Source organism: Grammomys surdaster, unplaced genomic scaffold (assembly GCF_004785775.1).
Source record: "Grammomys surdaster isolate TR1022 unplaced genomic scaffold, NIH_TR_1.0 126391, whole genome shotgun sequence".
Lineage (NCBI taxonomy): Eukaryota > Metazoa > Chordata > Mammalia > Rodentia > Muridae > Grammomys > Grammomys surdaster.
In genome coordinates this window covers 449933-467378 of record NW_021621185.1, presented here as the reverse complement: position 1 = coordinate 467378, position 17446 = coordinate 449933, and the positions used below count along the sequence as shown (strand labels likewise).

The window sequence follows — 17446 nt, the reverse complement described above, 5'->3', positions numbered from 1 at the left end:
GAAGAGAAGAGAAGAGAAGAGAAGAGAAGAGAAGAGAAGAGAAGAGAGGAGAGAAGTGAAGTAGAGGCCAGCCATGAGCATGTGGAGAGAGGGGGAAGGGAATGGGGAAGGGAGGAGGAAAGGTAAGGGGACAGGGAGCAAAAAGGGAAGAGCCCAAGAGAGCAGGAGAATAAGAGTAAGAGAGAGAGGAGGGGGCCAGCAGCCCCTTTTATAGTGGGCCAAGTCCACCTGGCTGTTTCCAGGTAACTGTGGGGGTGGAGTTTAGATAGAATGCTAACAGCAGTTTCTATAAATTTGGGGAAACAGATGTTTTAATATATTGACATGGTAAAGTGTAGAAGTAAAGTATCACCCTAACAAGCCCACATAAAGACACACAGCCCAGGTATTTTATTTACCAGCCATAAACCTAGATTGGGCAGATTTAGAGCTATACCAATTTATTCCCCAGCTTGCTGTTTCTCCTGGCCACAGGGTCTACAGTGGCTTCCTCTACCTCCATTTTTTCCTCTCCTCTTCTCACTCTACCTGCAAAACTCTCACTTGAAATTCAAGTCCCGCCTTCCTCATCCACTGCCCAATCACAAGCTCTAACCTTTTATTGACCAGTTAAAATGGGGAGAAGGTTCATCTAGGACCATTTTCTGTAAGTAAGAATCAGCTCCTGGGGAGGGGCATGTGGGGGGAGATAGTGAAGGAGAGCCCATCTTGAGAAACCAGTATTTAGCATTAGAACGCAAGCAGCATCAGACCAACTCACTTCAGTAAAGTGTGTTTTCCACCTTTTGACCACAAACTTTGCTTTCAAGGGAAAAGAATAATATGGCCCATTGAAGATTTTTGAAGCCACAAAATCAGTGTCCAAAGAGTAGCTCTTGATCCTCAGTTTTTTTCTGTTCCACCCTTATTAGCAAACTTCTTGTCAAGTTTCCATAATTTAAACATCTTCAGCACTATATCCATCCTGTATTTATATAAGCAGGTTCAGATCCATGTATTCCAAAGGCCTTATCTATAGTCTTTTATAAATTTTTATAATTCTCAAAGAAAAATGTAGCTTCTCGTAAAGGTTAACATTGCCTGATTTCATCCATGACACTACCTTACCTCTGGCATGGTCCCCAGCTTCCGTTATAGTATAGTACATATTCTATATTATGTACTATATATAGTATATGTATATATACATATACACATATAGTATGACTTAAAATCAGTAGAAGATTCACCAGATGATTTTATTAATTTTATAATTACTTACAATTTTATTTATTCTTGCCATGGTAGAGGAGGGGAGGATTAAAAGAAATGAACCCTAGAAATTCAACTTTACTTCCACCACTGAAGAGCCTAGTCCTAATCCCTGTATCTCTGTCTCTGAAGCCAGACCCCAGGGCTGTTGGTCCCCTGACACATTATTCACTGTGAAGAAATACTAGAACAATGACCTGAAACCTCAGTAAAAACATCTACTCCTTCTTTCTCTGGATTGCTCTGAAATTGGGAGGAAGTTAAACCTACTATGGATATCATATTTGTCTTGCCTTTTTTTGAGGGGTTGTGGTCAAAAATATGTATTTATAAGCACAACTTCCTTAAGGTCTCTAGTGAGCAATGCTGCATTAGATTCCTCAGGATGAAGGCTCCACTGAGGAGTTTTTTAAGTCATTAGTGCAAAAGCTAGAAAGTCCTAAGCAAAGTAAGACTGGTAACCTTGTTCTCTGTCAAACTGTCTTTGGCCATATTATTTCCAAGTAAGAGCAGAGTTAGAATCTGCATTAACAGAACCTCCTTGCACATATTTCCTGCTTGAAAGTTCCTGTCTCAACAGGACCTACTATAACCAACTGGTGCTCTCTAAGGCTTCCCCGTATATGTCCATTGACTGTTGTTTACAAAATATACTACTTTGGCTTACCAGGTCCTTCATCATGCCTTACTAGCCTCTCATTGTGATTCAGAGAGTGTGCCAGAGTCTTGTATTCTCTGAAATCTGGATAGAGTCATCCCAGTTAGATGCCTTATAAGATTCAGCTCACTGCCATAAGACCTGGCTTTCCATTATATACTTGCTTGTGATTAATGAGCTGGGTAAACCTTCTTAGTCTGTAGAGTTGGAGTCATCCCAGTTAGATGCCTTATAAGATTCAGCTCACTGCCATAAGACCTGGCTTTCCATTATATACTTGCTTGTGATTAATGAGCTGGGTAAACCTTCTTAGTCTGTAGAGTTTATTCTAGAACTGTGCTGCTGACTCATAACTATCTAAGCCCATTTTTCCCCACTTATACAGACAGATGTGTGTGCTATCAAAAGGTATTTACAGACTAGAGAAAGCAGAACATACACATGTCAACTACTCTCCATTATTTTTTTTCTCTTTTCTAGAAAATCTCTCAGACTTACACAAGAAAACAGATGTACTGCAAGGGCAAAGCTCCAAAATCACAAGTCACAATTCTTCAGTAAGCAAGAAGGAGAATTTTCAGAGTTATCAAGAGTTGCCAGAGGAAAAAATCGAAATAGGTTCAGATCCAACACTGCTTGGAGGTGAGCATGCAAAAAAGACAAGATCAGTGGCTTTTCATGAAAAGAAGTGATAGATTTAGATTTTTCAAAACCTATTTTGATATGGTTTCTCAAACACCTAGACCACACTTCTAGCCCACCATCCAAAGGTAGGGGAGAAACGATGGTAAATAGGACAAGGAGATGTGGACATGTTTAGAAGTAGTTCTTTGGGGTGATTCCAATCTCTGCTTGTCAGGATAACTGCTGTTCAGTTCAGTAGTGTCAGGATACTAACAGTCCAGTTCAAAAACTGTCACCAAACATAAATCAGTAACAGCAGCTTGATCCAGCAGAAACAGCCAGGCCTCCAAGAAATCACCACAGAGTCTGTGAGAGCAACAGGACCAGCTAGAATGCCAGGAGTTCTCTGCTGTGCCCTTCTCAATGTAGTGAAAATCAGCAAAGATGAAAGATCAATGAATTGCTGCATCGCTAGCTAGCAATCACTCTCTCCAAACATCATGTGTTCTCTCATGGGTCTTGCTTCAGCAAAACATCATGTAAGTCTGTATCACATGACACAACCAGAAATCTCCACATCATATCCCTTTTTTTATTTAAAAGTTGTCCTTTTCTCTAAGATTAACAATCTACATACAATAAAAATAATTATAAGAACTATAAGACTAGAAGTTTACATCGTATTGTAAATAAGCAGCTTATGTACAATACAGTCTAACAAAACAACCTTGCTTCTGGTCTGGGGCCAAGCACTGAGAAGATCCCAGGTGGCAGCTCTGCACCCAATCTCACAAAACCCAAAGGAAGCGGGCCTCCCAGGAGCTCTAACCCAGTAAGTATCTTAGGTAAGGAGACAGCAACACCTGCCCCAAACAGGGAGTAACTGGGACCCACTGAGACCCAGGAACTCACTCCAGCCTGAAGCACTGGTTCCTTCCAGTCTGAGCAGATCTTGGGCCTCAGCTCTAAGCCCAGCAGCAACACTGACCCCAAACAGTTCTGACACAACCAAGATAATAGGAAAGACTGGCTCCAGTCAGAGACAGCACAGGAGGCACTAAGGAGAGTCAGATGGCAAAAGATAAGCACAAAAATGTAAGCATCAGCAACCCAGGGTACTTGGTATCATCAGAACCTAGTTCTCCCACACTTGAAAGTCCTGAATTCCCCGTGTTAGATTTTTGCGAGTACCTTAGACAGATAACTCCAGACTAAATGGTTCCAGGAGGTGAATTTACTCAGGGCAGAGGGAAAAGAGTGAAAGGACTGAGAGAGAGAGCAGAGAGGTAGAGGAGTAGAGGCTGGTCATGACCACATGGAAAGAGGGGGAAGTGAAGGGGGGAGGAGAGGGGGCAGAGAACCTGCAGGCCCAGGATCAGAGAGCAAGAGAGAGAGGAGGGGGCAGACAGCTCCTTTTATAGTGGGCAGGCCTACCCAGCTGTTGCCAGGTAACTGTGGGGAGGAGCATACCTGGGTGTTGCCAGATAACTGTGGAGGCAGGGTTTAGACAGAATATTGACACCACAAACCTCCAGGAAAGCAAGATTCAGATTTACAATCACTTCTAATGCTGATGATAGAGGACTTTAAGAAGGACATAAATAACACTCAAAGAAATTGAGGAGAACACAGGTAAACAGGTAGAAGCCCTTAAAGAGGAAACACAAAAATCCCTTAAATAATTACAAGAGAACACAACCAAACAGGTGAAGGAATTGAACAAGACCATCCAGGACATAAAAAAATGGAAGTAGAAACAATAAAGAAATCACAAAGGGAGACTACCCTGGAGATAGAAAATCTAGGAAAGAAATCATGAGTCATAGATGTATGCATCACCAACAGAATACAAGAGATAGAAGAGAGAATCTCAGGTGCAGAAGATGCCATAGAAAATATTGACAAAACTGTTAAAGAAAATGCAAAATTCGAAAAGTTCTTAACGAAAAACATCCAGGAAATCCAGGACACAATGAGAAGACCAAACCTAAGGATAATAGGTATAGAAGAGAGTGAAGATTCCTAACTTAAAGAGCAAATAAATATCTTTAACAAAATTATAGAAGAAAACTTTCCTAACTTAAAGAATGAGATGCCCATAAACATACAAGAAGCCTACAGAACGCCAAATAGACTAGACCAGAAAAGAAATACCTCCTGTCACATAATAATCAAAACACCAAATGCACAAAACAAAGAAAGAATATTAAATGCAGTAAGGGAAAAATGCCAAGTAATATATAAAGGCAGATCTATCAGAATTACACCAGACTTCTCATCAGAGACTATAAAAGCGAGAAGATCCTGGACAGATATCATATAGACCCTAAGAGAACACAAATGCCAGCCCAGGCTGTTCTCAATTACCATAGACGGAGGAAACAAGATATTCCATGACAAAACCAAATTTACACAATATCATTCCACAAACCCGACACTGCCAAGGATAATAGCAGGAAAGCTCCAATACAAGGAGGGAAATTATACTCTAGAAAGAGCAAGAAAGTAATTCTCTTCCAACAAATCCAAAAGAACATAGCCACACAAACAATGCCACTGCTAATAACAAGATAACAGGAAGCAACAATCTCCTCTCCTTAATATCTCTTAACATCAATGGACTCAATTCCCCAATAAAAAGACATAGACTAATGGACTGGATACACAAACAGGACCCAGAATTCTGGTGCATACAAGAAACCCACCTCAGTGACAAAGACAGACACTACCTTAGAGTAAAAGGCTGGAAAACAATTTTCCAAGCAAATATTCCTAAGAAACAAGCTGGAGTAGTCATTCTAATAACACATAAAATCGACTTTCAACTTAAAGCTATCAAAAAAGATAAGGAAAAACATTTCATACTTGTCAAAGGAAAAGACAACCTACATGAACTTTCAATTCTGAACATCTATGCACCAAATGCAAGAGCACCCACTTTCATAAAAGAAACCTTACTAAAGCTCAAAGCACACATTGCACCTCACACAATAATAGTGGGAGACTTCAACACCTCACTCAGCAATGGACAGATCATGGAAACAGAAACTAAGCAGAGATACAGTGACACTAACAGAGATTATGAACCACATGGATTTAACACATATCTATAAAACATTTCAAAAATACTCAAGAAAATTCTCCCAAACCGAATCCAAGAACACATCAAAACAATCATCCATCATGATCAAGTAGGCTTTATCCCAGGAATGCAGGGTTGGTTCGATATACGGAAATCCATCAATGTAATCTATATAAACAAACTCAAAGGAAAAAAAACCCACATGATCATCTCACTAGATGCTGAGAAAGCATTTGACAAAATTCAACACCCCTTCATGATAAAAGTCTTGGAAAGATCAGGAATCTAAGGCTCATACCTAAATATAGTAAAAGCAATATACAGCAAACCAGTCACCAACATCAAACTAAACGGAGAGAAACTTGAAGCAATCCCACTAAGATCAGGGACTAGACAAGGCTGCCCACTCTCACCCTACCTATTCAATATAGTACTTGTAGTCCTAGCTAGAGCAATTAGGCAACAAAAGGAGGTCAAAGGGATACAAATTGGAAAGGAAGAAGTCAAAATTTCAATATTTGCAGATAATATGATAGTATACTTAAGTGACTCCAAAACTTCCACCAGAGAACTCCTAAACCTGATAAACAACTTTAGCAAAGTGGCTGGATATAAAATTAACTCAAACAAATCAGTAGCTTTCTTCTACTCAAAAGATAAACAGGCTAAGAAAGAAATTAGAGAAACGACACCTTTCTCAATAGTCACAAATAATATAAAATACCTTGGTGTGAATCTAACCAATCAAGCAAAAGACCTGTATGACAAGAACTTTAAACCCCTGAAGAAAGAAACTGAAGCAGATCTCAGAAGATGGAAAGATCTCCCATGCTCATGGATTGGAAAGATTAATATAGTAAAAATGGCTATCTTGCCAAGAGCAATCTACAGATTTAATACAATCCCCATCAAAATTCTCACTCAATTCTTCACAGAGATAGAAAGAGCAATTTGCAAATTCATTTGGAATAACAAAAAACCCACAATATCGAGAACTATTCTCAACAATAAAAGAACTTCTGGGTAATCACCATCCCTGACTTCAAGCTGTACTACAAAGCAATAGTGATGAAAACTGCATGGTTTTGGAACAGATATAGGCAGGAGGATCAATGCAATAGAATAGAAGACCCAGAAATTAACGTCCATACCTATGGTCACTTGATCTTTGACAAAGGAGATAAAACCATCCTGTGGAAAAAGGACAGCATTTTCAACAAATAGTGCTGGTTCAACTGGTGGTCAGCATGTAGAAGAATGCAAATTGATCCATACTTATCTCTTTGTATAAAGCTCAAGTCCAAGTGGATCAAGGACCTCCACATAAAACCAGCTACACTGAAACTAATTGAAGACAAAATGGGAAAAAGCCTTGAACACATCAGCACAGGGAAAAGTTCTGGAACAGAACACCAATGGCTTATGCTCTAAAATCAAGAATTGACTAATAGAACCTCATAAAACTGCCAAGATTCAGTAAAGCAAAGGACACTGTCAATAGGACAAAGCTGCAACCAACAGACTGGGGAAAGATCTTTACCAATCCTACATCTGATAGAGGTATAAGGTATACAAAGATCTCAAGAAATTAGGCTCTAGGCAATCAAATGACCCTATTTTTAAAATGGGGTACAGGGCTAAACAAAGAATTCTCAACTGAGGAAACTTGAATGGTTGAGAAGCACCTAAAGAAGTGTTCATCATCCTTAGTCATCAGAGAAATGCAAATCAAAACAACTCTGAGATTTTACCTCACACCAATCAGAAGGGCTAAGATTAAAAACACAGGTGACAGCAGATGTTGGTGAAGATGTGGAGAAAGACGAACACTCCTTCATTGTTGGTGGGATTATAAGCTGGTACAACCACTCTGGAAATTAGTCTGGCAGTATCTCAGAAAATTGAACATAGTAGACCTGAGGACCCAGCTATACCACTCCTGGTAATATACCCAAAAGATATTTCAACATACAACAGGGACACATGCTCCACTATTTTCATAGCAGCCTTATTTATAATAGCCAGAAGCTGGAAAGAACCCAGATGTCCTTCAACAGAGGAATGGATACAGAAAATGTGGTACATTTATACAATGGATTACTACTCAGTTATTAAAAACAATGAGTTCCTGAAATTCTTAGGCAAATGGATGGAACTGGAAAATATCATCCTGAGTGAGGTAACCTAATCACAAAAGAACACACATGGTATGCAGTCACTGATAAGTGAATATTAGCTCCAAAGCTCACAATACCTAAGACACAACACATAGACCACATGAAACTCAGGAAGAAGAAGGAAGACCAAAGTGTGTGTGCTTTGATCATTCTTAGAAGGAGTATCAAAATACTCAACCAGTGCTCCCAGGGTCTAAACCTCCAGCCTGATAACACAAAGGGAGGAACTCATGGCTCCACCTGTATAGGTAGTTGAGAGTGGCCTTGTCAGGCATCAGTGGAAGTGGAAGGCCTTGGTCCCTAAAAGTTTGGATTCCCTAGTGTTGGGGAATCCAAGAGCAGGGAGGCAGGAATAGGAGGATGGTGGGACCACACCCTCATAGAAATAGGAGGAGAGGGGATGGGTAAGTGGTTTTGGAGGGGAATGGGAGAGGAGATAACATTGAAAGGTAAATAAATAAAATATCCAATAAAAAACAGGTAATGGGTCTGGGAATTGTAGTTAAGCAGTCGAGACTTTTTGTCAACAATTTATTGCAGGGATTTTATATAATCCTCAAGGACAAGGTATTATGAAAGTGGCTCATTGAACTTTAAAACGATTGGTGAGACATACTATTGCTGAGACAAAGAATGATGCCGACCTGTGAGCTTTCTGAGTGCCCTGACAAGGGTGACTGGGGAGCTGTATTGGACATATGTTCCTGATCCGCCTTTGCTTGACTATATCCCAGATCGAACAAGCTGCCTTGCCTCAAGTTTTTAGACCTTGTGGGATAGAGAATCGAAAAGAGAAATTATGTCTCTTGTATTCTTCTTAAAGGTGACCAGCTGTTAGGACTCAATCATGTAGTGGTCTAGAAATCAATCCAATATTGGAAATAACAGTCTGCTTTTGGAAGACTGGATCTAGACTTTTCAGAGACATATTTGGAAGCTAGCTGTAGCTCAATATGATATTAGGATACCAAGAGATAACGTTGGGACAGGATCTGGATTTCAAACAAGGGTTAGTGCGTGTTTTAAAGCTCTTTTAATTGTCAAGCTAAAATTGGTTTTGTCTCTTCTACAGTATTTAGTGTAAGTTGCATTGACTGTATAATTTCCAATCATGTTAGTGTGTTGAAACCTGGCATGTCTATTTTTTTTTTTTTTTGGTTTGGTTTGGTTTTTCGAGACAGGGTTTCTCTGTGTAGTCCTGGCTGTCCTGGAACTCACTCTGTAGACCAGGCTAGCCTCGAACTCTCGAACTCAGAAATCCGCCTGCCTCTGCCTCCCAAGTGCTGGGATTAAAGGCGTGCGCCACCACCGCCCGGCATCCTGGCATGTCTATTACGGGGGTCTATCAACCAGCTTTTGTCTCACTGCCCTGAGTATCAGAAAACCTTGATTCTCTGAAAAAAGCTTCAAAGTGCTAGAAAATGTGAGTTAGGCTTTAAGCAGAAGCAAGAGGATAGCAGGCTTGATTATTGCTGGTATAATAGCTTTAATACCATTAATTGCTAGCACCACTGCTTCTGCAATAGCATTGACACAAGGAGTTAAGACAACTATATTTGTTAACCATCTAACAAAAAAAAATGTTACTAATACATACAAAAGGATTTTTTTTTCGAGACAGGTTTCTCTGTGTAGTTCTGGCTGTTCTGGAACTCTGTAGACCAGGCTGGCCTTGAACTCAGAAATCCACCTGCCTCTGCCTCCCAAGTGCTGGGATTAAAGGTGTGAGCCACGACTGCCCGGCTACAAAAGGATTTATATAGGTATCTGGAACAACGAATGATGCTCTATAACCCATTCAAATTAGTTAGGAGCCATCCCAAGTATCATGACAAATATTGTTGGAGTAGTGTTACTTTTGAAATTCACAATGATGGTCATTATAATTAGAAACAAGTTTAAAGACACCTGTAGGATATTTGGCATAATCCTAACACCTCTCTGCGTGTGTTAACTTTGCATAGTGAGATTATGAATTTAAAGAATGCTGCTCTGTTGACCTTTGATGCTGCAGATAATGCTGATAAAATTATCCATGGCCTGAGCTCAGTATTTCCATTTTGGTCAAACTTCAGAAATGGCTTATACAGCTTGATCATGCTAGCCCTTCTTGTCCTGGGAATAATTTTATTCCTGCCCATCATGTTAAACCTTATCTTTAACAACATGAACATGTTAGCAGCCAAAGTACATGGCTTGAACCTGAAAATGGACCCCCAGAAAGAGTTATTAAATTAACAGGCTGGCAAGCCAAGGATGGGTAAGATTCTGCACAGAGCCTTACCAACCTAAGACAGGAGTGCATTGCCTTTGATAATACATATTCCATGACAGGTAAGGAAGGCATTCTTTTCAGAATGACCTAAGACAGGCTCAGTATTGTTGATGAAATAAAAAAGGGGGAGAGGTGGAGAGCCTTTGAGTCTTCGTGGCAAGAAGCTGATATGGGCCAAGGACAAGGAAATGAGCTACTTGGCAGGAATATGACATTGGCCAAGGAAAAGGAAGTAGGTGTCAAGCAGGAATCTGACATTAGACTAGAATAAAGAAGTAATTTCAGGTAGGAATCTAAATCTTAGGCTACAACAAAGAAGTAATCTCAGGCAGGAATCTAAATCTTAGGCTACAACAAAGAAGTAATCTCAGGCAGGAATCTAAATATTAGGCTAGAACAAAGAAGTAATTTCAGACAGGAATCTAAATTTTAGGCTAGAACAAGGAAGTAGGTTTCAGACATGAAAATGATCTTGGGCTAGGATAGGGAAGTAGGCTCACATACTTTGGTCATCCTTATAAGCCTTTAGAAACAGTGATGATGGGAGTGCTCACGTAACTGGGTTTAATGCCTTGCTTCTTCTTTGACTATTTGTGTTTGTTGTATTATTTGCTCCTCGACTATTTGCATCTATTGTATTGTTAGCCCCTCAACCTAGAACTGACCTTAATACATGCATGTAATCAAAATGGTATAAAAGCAAAAAGGAAGAGGGGGTATAGGATGGGGGTTCTAGGGAAGGGAAATTGGGAAAGGAGATGACATCTGTATTGTAAATAAATAAAATATCCAAAAAAAACCAACTTTATATTTCTATTACTATACAATATAATTAATATATAATATAAAATAAAATACAATAATTTAAACAAAACAACCTTAAATTTCTATCAATATACAATAAAAATAAAACAATCTTAAATTCCTTTCAGTGTATAATAATTCAAACAGAACAATCTTATATCTCTGTCTACATACAATAATTTAAACCTATTATCCTAGATAATGATAACCATAACACATTAAATAACCAAGACCATCCACCCCAATTTAAGAGATCAGACTGACTGTCTTCTTATAATTGCTTTCTGCTGAATTGGCATGAAGAATTCTTGTTTGGAGCCTAATGGGGGTGGGGATGGAAGGAGGGTTAACCTGAAAGAAACAAAACAAGACAAAACAAAATTAGCCGGAGCATTTGTTGCCCAGTCTTTGTGTTGTCTGTCCAATCTCTGTGTTGTCTGTATAATCTAAGTGATCACACAGTCTCCGTGTGATCAATCATTTGGTCTAGCCCTTTTGAAGTTGATGTTCATGCGTATTTTGAAGACATTAGTAACTGAGCAGTCTGTGAAAATGTATCATCTGAACTTATTTCCTTTGTGAAGACATTCATGTCTCAGGAAAATGGTTTTTCCTGGTTAGATCTAATGTCAACACATCCTTAGAGTATATTGGTAGGCCTAGTTCCTCAGATTCTTTTCAATAGCCCAATGTCTCTCAGTTGCTGTTGTTCATTTTTTCACCAACATTAAGAAAATTTAAAGTTAACAAAGCATTATTTAGTCTCCCCCTGGAGTTTTTATTCTCCCTTTTTCTTTAAATAAGCATTTCTTTTAAGGCATGATTAGCTCTTTCTATAATTGCTTGCGCTGTGGGATTTCATGGTATACAGGTAACATGATTTATATTGTAATATGAAAAGAATTATTTCCTCTTATTGGATACATATGTGAGAGCATTGTCAGTTTTAATTTGTGCAGGAAGCCCCATAATTGCCATTATTTCCATTAAGTGTGTAATTACACAGTCAGCCTTTTCGGAACTTAAAGCAGTTGCCCATTGAAGATACAGTATATATACCTTTGTTTTCCAAATTCTGCAGAATGGAAAACATTCATCTGCCAGATGTCATTTATTTTGGTACCCTTAGGGTTGCAACCAGTAGGTCATAGAATTTGATTATATAGAGAACATGTTGAATTTTTTTATTTTTATTTCTTTGGCTTGTTGGCAAGTGATAGAAAATTTTTCTTTAAACGTTTCCCATTAATATGATGTTTCTCATGAAAATTTCAGGCTTCTAACATATTTCCTATTAGTAATTGATCAATTTCATCATTTTCTTGAGCTAATGGATCTGGCAAACTTGTATAAGATCTAATATGAGTAATATATAATGGATGGTTTCTACTTCTGATGGTTTGTTGGGATTATATAAGTAGCAAGGTTAATTCTGAGTTATCAGATACAAATTCAGTAGTCTATACAAAACAATTCTTTCTGCACATAAAATAATTATGTTAAGAGACTCAGGATATTGGTTGTCTACAATAATACCATAAAGATTGCATATAATTGATGTTTGAACTGATGTATACAGACTTTTGAGCACCTCGTTTATTTTTGTCTGATTTAGAACCTGCCATCCTCATCTTGTTTGCATCCATATAGAATGTCAGTGACTCTGGAACTGGTATTCTCTTTACGATACATGGAAGTGTCCCGCGCAACCTCCCGCCAGCAGGAAAGACGCGGCACACTCAGGATCCTTCTGCAGTATAAGCTTTAATGCATCTTGAGAGGGAGAGCATAAGCTTCACAAACGAGGAGGGACCCCAAGGGCCTAAAACCCTTCCCTTATATAGAAAGCTAAGCTCGCCTGGGACGTGGCAGTCTCTGATGGGCTCCTGTTGCCTCAGGCCACATGACGTGTTCCAACTGTCAGATTAATAAAGGCGGGAAAACCTTCCAGCGCATGCGCACAGACTTGTTAATGGCAATGATGTGATAAGGATAGCTTCCCACATCTGCCCCCTTTTTTATTTAAAAGTGATCCTAAGAAGAGGCCATAGAAAAGTGAAAGAGTTCAGGCCGGGCAGACACAAACCAATCAAAAGGAGAGAGGTCTAGATTTTCTCCTCCTCAATAAGTGAGGCAGGCCCGTGTCTCTACACTCACTTCGGGGTGCAATGGGAACTCGAGCCCTCCCGAGCTTAACGAGTGTGAGAACAACCATATCACAGTCCTCAAGGTGCAATGGGAACCCGAGCCCTTCTTGAGTCTGGATTTGGTTCCTGGGACAGATAGAGAGAAAGAATTAGGGAAGCCAAAATGCCCAACTCTTGTGCAATGGAGAAAAACTCCCAGAGGTGCCAGGGCCATTTGGCAGGGGGAGGAGATGGTATTACAGATTATGGCCTTGTCTTAACAGGTCTTTGGGGCGGTTGTTAATCATGGCTATCCAGTCCCTTAGTCCAGTGCTACAAGTGCCTGGGCAATCACCACCTTATCCTGTTGTCACTGTGACCTGAGCTTGCAAAGGAGCCACAACACGAGCGCCAGCCCACAGCAGAGCAAGGCTCCGAAAAGACCCACCCCCAACCATTCTTTAAAATAAGAAAATATTGAAGAGATCCATGTAGACAGTCCTTCGGTCAGGGACAAATCAAGTCTGGTAGAATTCACTTCTATAATCGCAAAGCGTAACTTCCGAAGCGTCTCTTCAAACTCTACAGTCCAATTCTGTAATAAAAACTGAGATAAAGTTTTAGAAAAATTTGCTGCTCTAGTATAATTTTCATATTGAATAGAGGTAACACAAAGTCCCGCCATTTTTTGTTCGCAGCCCAATTGGGCTAATTGCCACAACATGTCAATCTGTTCCTGAACGAGGTCAATGCGTTGATTCACTAGCATTAATCTTCCCAGGATTTGTGAGTTGGCAGAGACCTGTTCATCTAGTGCTGACGTGACCGAGGCAGACAGATGATTAATAGTGTCTACTGTCTGTACTGAAGAGGAAAGGGCCAAAGCAGAGGTGGTAACTGCGCCAGCCACAGCTGTTGTGGCAATGATGGCAACTATAATGGCAGAGATACCAAAATCTCTCTTCACTCTAAAAGTGCTTAAACTATTAGGTGCCTCAACCGGCACAGATACAAATCTAGGTAGCCAAATTACCAAAGCAAAAGGAAAGGCAGTAGCATTCCAACAAAGTCTATAAAAACAAATTTTAGGAATACATCGTAGGGTATCTTTCCAAATAGTACTATCATTACTAACAAGCCAGATAAAAGGGGGCCAAACACATACTGGTGTGGGTTTAAAGGCCAACTCCCTAAAAGGAGACTAAGAAATGACTGAGGTCATCCAGGAAACACTTCTTGACCCTGTCTGTCCTTTCCAATCGTATTTTAACTGTCCTTTGGCAGCCTTGCCTCCATTAATCATAACCATGGAAGATAAATCTGTGCAGCTTCTGTTAATGCCACAAAGAAGCCATTGATCAAAGGGATTAGCAACCATGCTGTGGACTGGTTATAAATTTGGATATACTGACTGGTTTTATTAGGGGAGGGAATGATCATAAAACATAGGCTCCCCTTCAAAACATAACTATTGTTAGTTTCCACAGCGTTTTATTGGTCGCAAAAAAGCATGGAAACACCTGAGCATTATGCATCACTGGCATAGGAATAGGGAATGTATTCATTATGGCCCATCTCTGAACCCCCAAAATACTAGGAACCCAGAGATGGAGGATCCACAGCATCACTGGGTTGTTGGTCGCTGGCAGCATCTTGGTCCGGTTCTCCGACCTTCCTTGTTAATCTCTCTGGGATCCAAAATGGGCTTTCTTCATTCTGTGGGAAAACACAAACAGCTCCCCTGGATCTTATCAAAATAGGATCCGGTCCTTTCCATTTATTAGCCAGAACATCTTTCCATTTCACTAGATCCTTTGGTCGATCAGGTTCTGCGAAGTGGCGGTCAGCCGCTGTGCGACCATGATCATCTAAATTTAAAAAATTGAGAGTAAAGAGTGCCATAGATATGGCTACTCTGGGAACTGGGGGAAGAATGTCTTTCATTCCCCCTTTCTGTTTTAATAGATAAGTCTTCAAAGTACGATGTGCACGTTCGACAATGCCTTGTCCTTGTGGATTATAAGGTAGACCTGTCAGATGAGTAACCCCCATCTGCCTGCAAAACTGGGAAAACTTTTTGGACACATAAGCTGGTCCATTATCCGTTTTTAGAATCTTAGGTTGGCCCCAAGCACTCCATGCCTCAAGACAGTGTTGAATTACATGGGAAGCTTTTTCCCCCGTCAATGGTGTAGCTGACAGAACTCCAGAACAGGTATCAATGGAGACATGTAGATATTGTGACTTCCCAAAAGAAGGTATGTGAGTCACATCCATTTGCCAAATTTGTAACGGCTGTATGCCCCTGGGATTAATTCCCACATGAGGGACTGATAAGAATTCACAGCAATTCTGGCATTGCACAACAATATCTCTTGCCTCTTTTCTGGTGATAGAAAAACGGCGTCGTAGAGTCTCTGCCGTTACATGAAAAGTATTATGAAAATTCTTTGCCAGATCTAAGGGGGACAATAGGACCATAGCCATCACCCTTGTGGCCCTGTCTGCCAGCTCGTTGCCTCTGCTCATAGGTCCGGGGAGTCCAGAATGAGCCCGAATATGTGTAATAAACACTGGGGCTCTCCTTTGTAACAAAGCTTGTTGAATTTTCAAAAAGATGTCATGTACAGGGCTAGAAGATTTAATAACCCCCGCTACTTCTAGGAGATTCACTGCATTCACCACATAAGCAGAGTCAGAAACAATGTTAAGGGGACCTGGAAAAATCTCAAGAACCTCTAATACGACCATGCATTCAACCACTTGAGGAGATGTTATAGCATAATGTTTGGATACCACCTTGTCATCCACCACGTATGCCCCTATGCCAGTGGCAGATCCGTCAGTATAGACGACAAGCCCTCCTTTGATGGGGCCTGTAGAAGTAACTCTAGGAAATACAAGGGACTGTCTCGATGCAAATTGTAATATAGGATGTTTAGGATAATGATTATCAATTTTTCCTAGAAAGGTAGACACTAATATTGCCCAATCATCAGAAGAAGCGGCTAAAATTTGTATTTGGGCAGCTGTATAAGGCACAAAAAGTGTGGCTGGCTCAATTCCAAAATGAGTAATGGCTGCCTTAACACCCCTACATGCAAGTTGTGCAACCGCCCCTGGATACCAATCAATTCTTTTGTTTGGGGATATATTAGGGTGAATCCATAATAGGGGTCCCTGTTGCCACAAAACAGCCATCGGTAGACTCGCTGTTTTTAAAATACATAGAGCAAAAGGTAAAGAGGGATCAATACGCTGAAGTTGTGCATCCTGTAATGCATCTTCGACTAATTGCAAAGCCTGACGGGCTGCAGGGGTAAAACTTCTGGGCGAAGAAATATGTGGGTCCCCTTCAAGAATGGCGAACAGAGGCTTAAGTTCTACTGTGGGGATCTTTAAAAATGGCCTGATCCAATTTATATCTCCCAGCAGTTTTTGGAAATCATTAAGGGTGCGGAGGCAATCTCTGCGGATCTCAACCTTTTGAGGACGTATACAAGTGGGAAAGATAGATGTTCCTAGAAATTCTCCCGTACTAAACAGTTGCACCTTTTCTGTAGCTATTTGTAAACCCCATCGCCCTAACAGGTATGATAACTGTGGATAAACCCTCTTCAGAGTCTGAACCTCTTTATGAGCAATCAAAATATCATCCATATAATGAAGAATAAGAATGGCAGGAAATTGTTGTTGTAAAGGCTCTAAAGCAGCTTGCACAAAAGTCTGGCAGATGGTGGGGCTATTAGCCATTCCCTGAGGCAAAACCTTCCATTGAAACCGTTTATCTGGGCCAGCATGATTAATAGTAGGCAGTGTAAAGGCAAACCGAGGTCTATCTTGAACACACAGTGGAATGGAAAAAAAGCAGTCTTTAATGTCCACTATGAGAAGAGACCAGTCTTTTGGAAGAGCAGAAAGGACGGGGAGCCCTCTCTGCACTTGGCCCAGCAAATTCATCTGTTCATTAATTGCCCGGAGGTCGTGTAACAACCGCCATTTCCCAGATTTCTTCTTGATTGCAAAAATGGGTGTATTCCAAGGCGAAGTAGAAACTTCAATATGGCCAAGGGTCATCTGTTCTTTTATTAATTCTGTGATGGCCTCTAATTTTTCAGAGGATAGTGGCCATTGAGGAACCCACACTGGATCCTCTGTTTTCCAAGGTATGGGCAGGAATCCCTCAACGGCCCCTAGGAAAAACCCAGACCTTTTCTATCTTGTTTGTTGGAGGGTGAAATAAGTTTGACCCTTCCTTGCCTAAACTTGCCCAAACCACTTCCTTGTTCGTATCCCATTCTCGTCATCATTGCTTTAGCCTGTGAGGAATACGAGGTGATATGGGATGACTCTATAGGATATTCATTGGACAGGGTGAAGCCCATACCTTGTAAAATATCTCTTCCCCAAAGATTAACAGGAAGAGGGAGCACATAAGGAATAAATCTT

General features: G+C 40.4%; 1 protein-coding gene across 1 annotated transcript in view; it reads left to right on the top strand.

Annotated features, from left to right (window-relative positions):
* The window catches only part of Fam81b (family with sequence similarity 81 member B), a 104253-nt gene that overhangs the window by 3125 nt on the left and 83682 nt on the right, over positions 1-17446 (top strand). The window contains exon 2 of the mRNA XM_028760087.1: positions 2390-2551. Coding sequence (XP_028615920.1) covers positions 2390-2551 — 162 coding nt within the window. The remainder of the gene's footprint in view (positions 1-2389; positions 2552-17446) is intronic.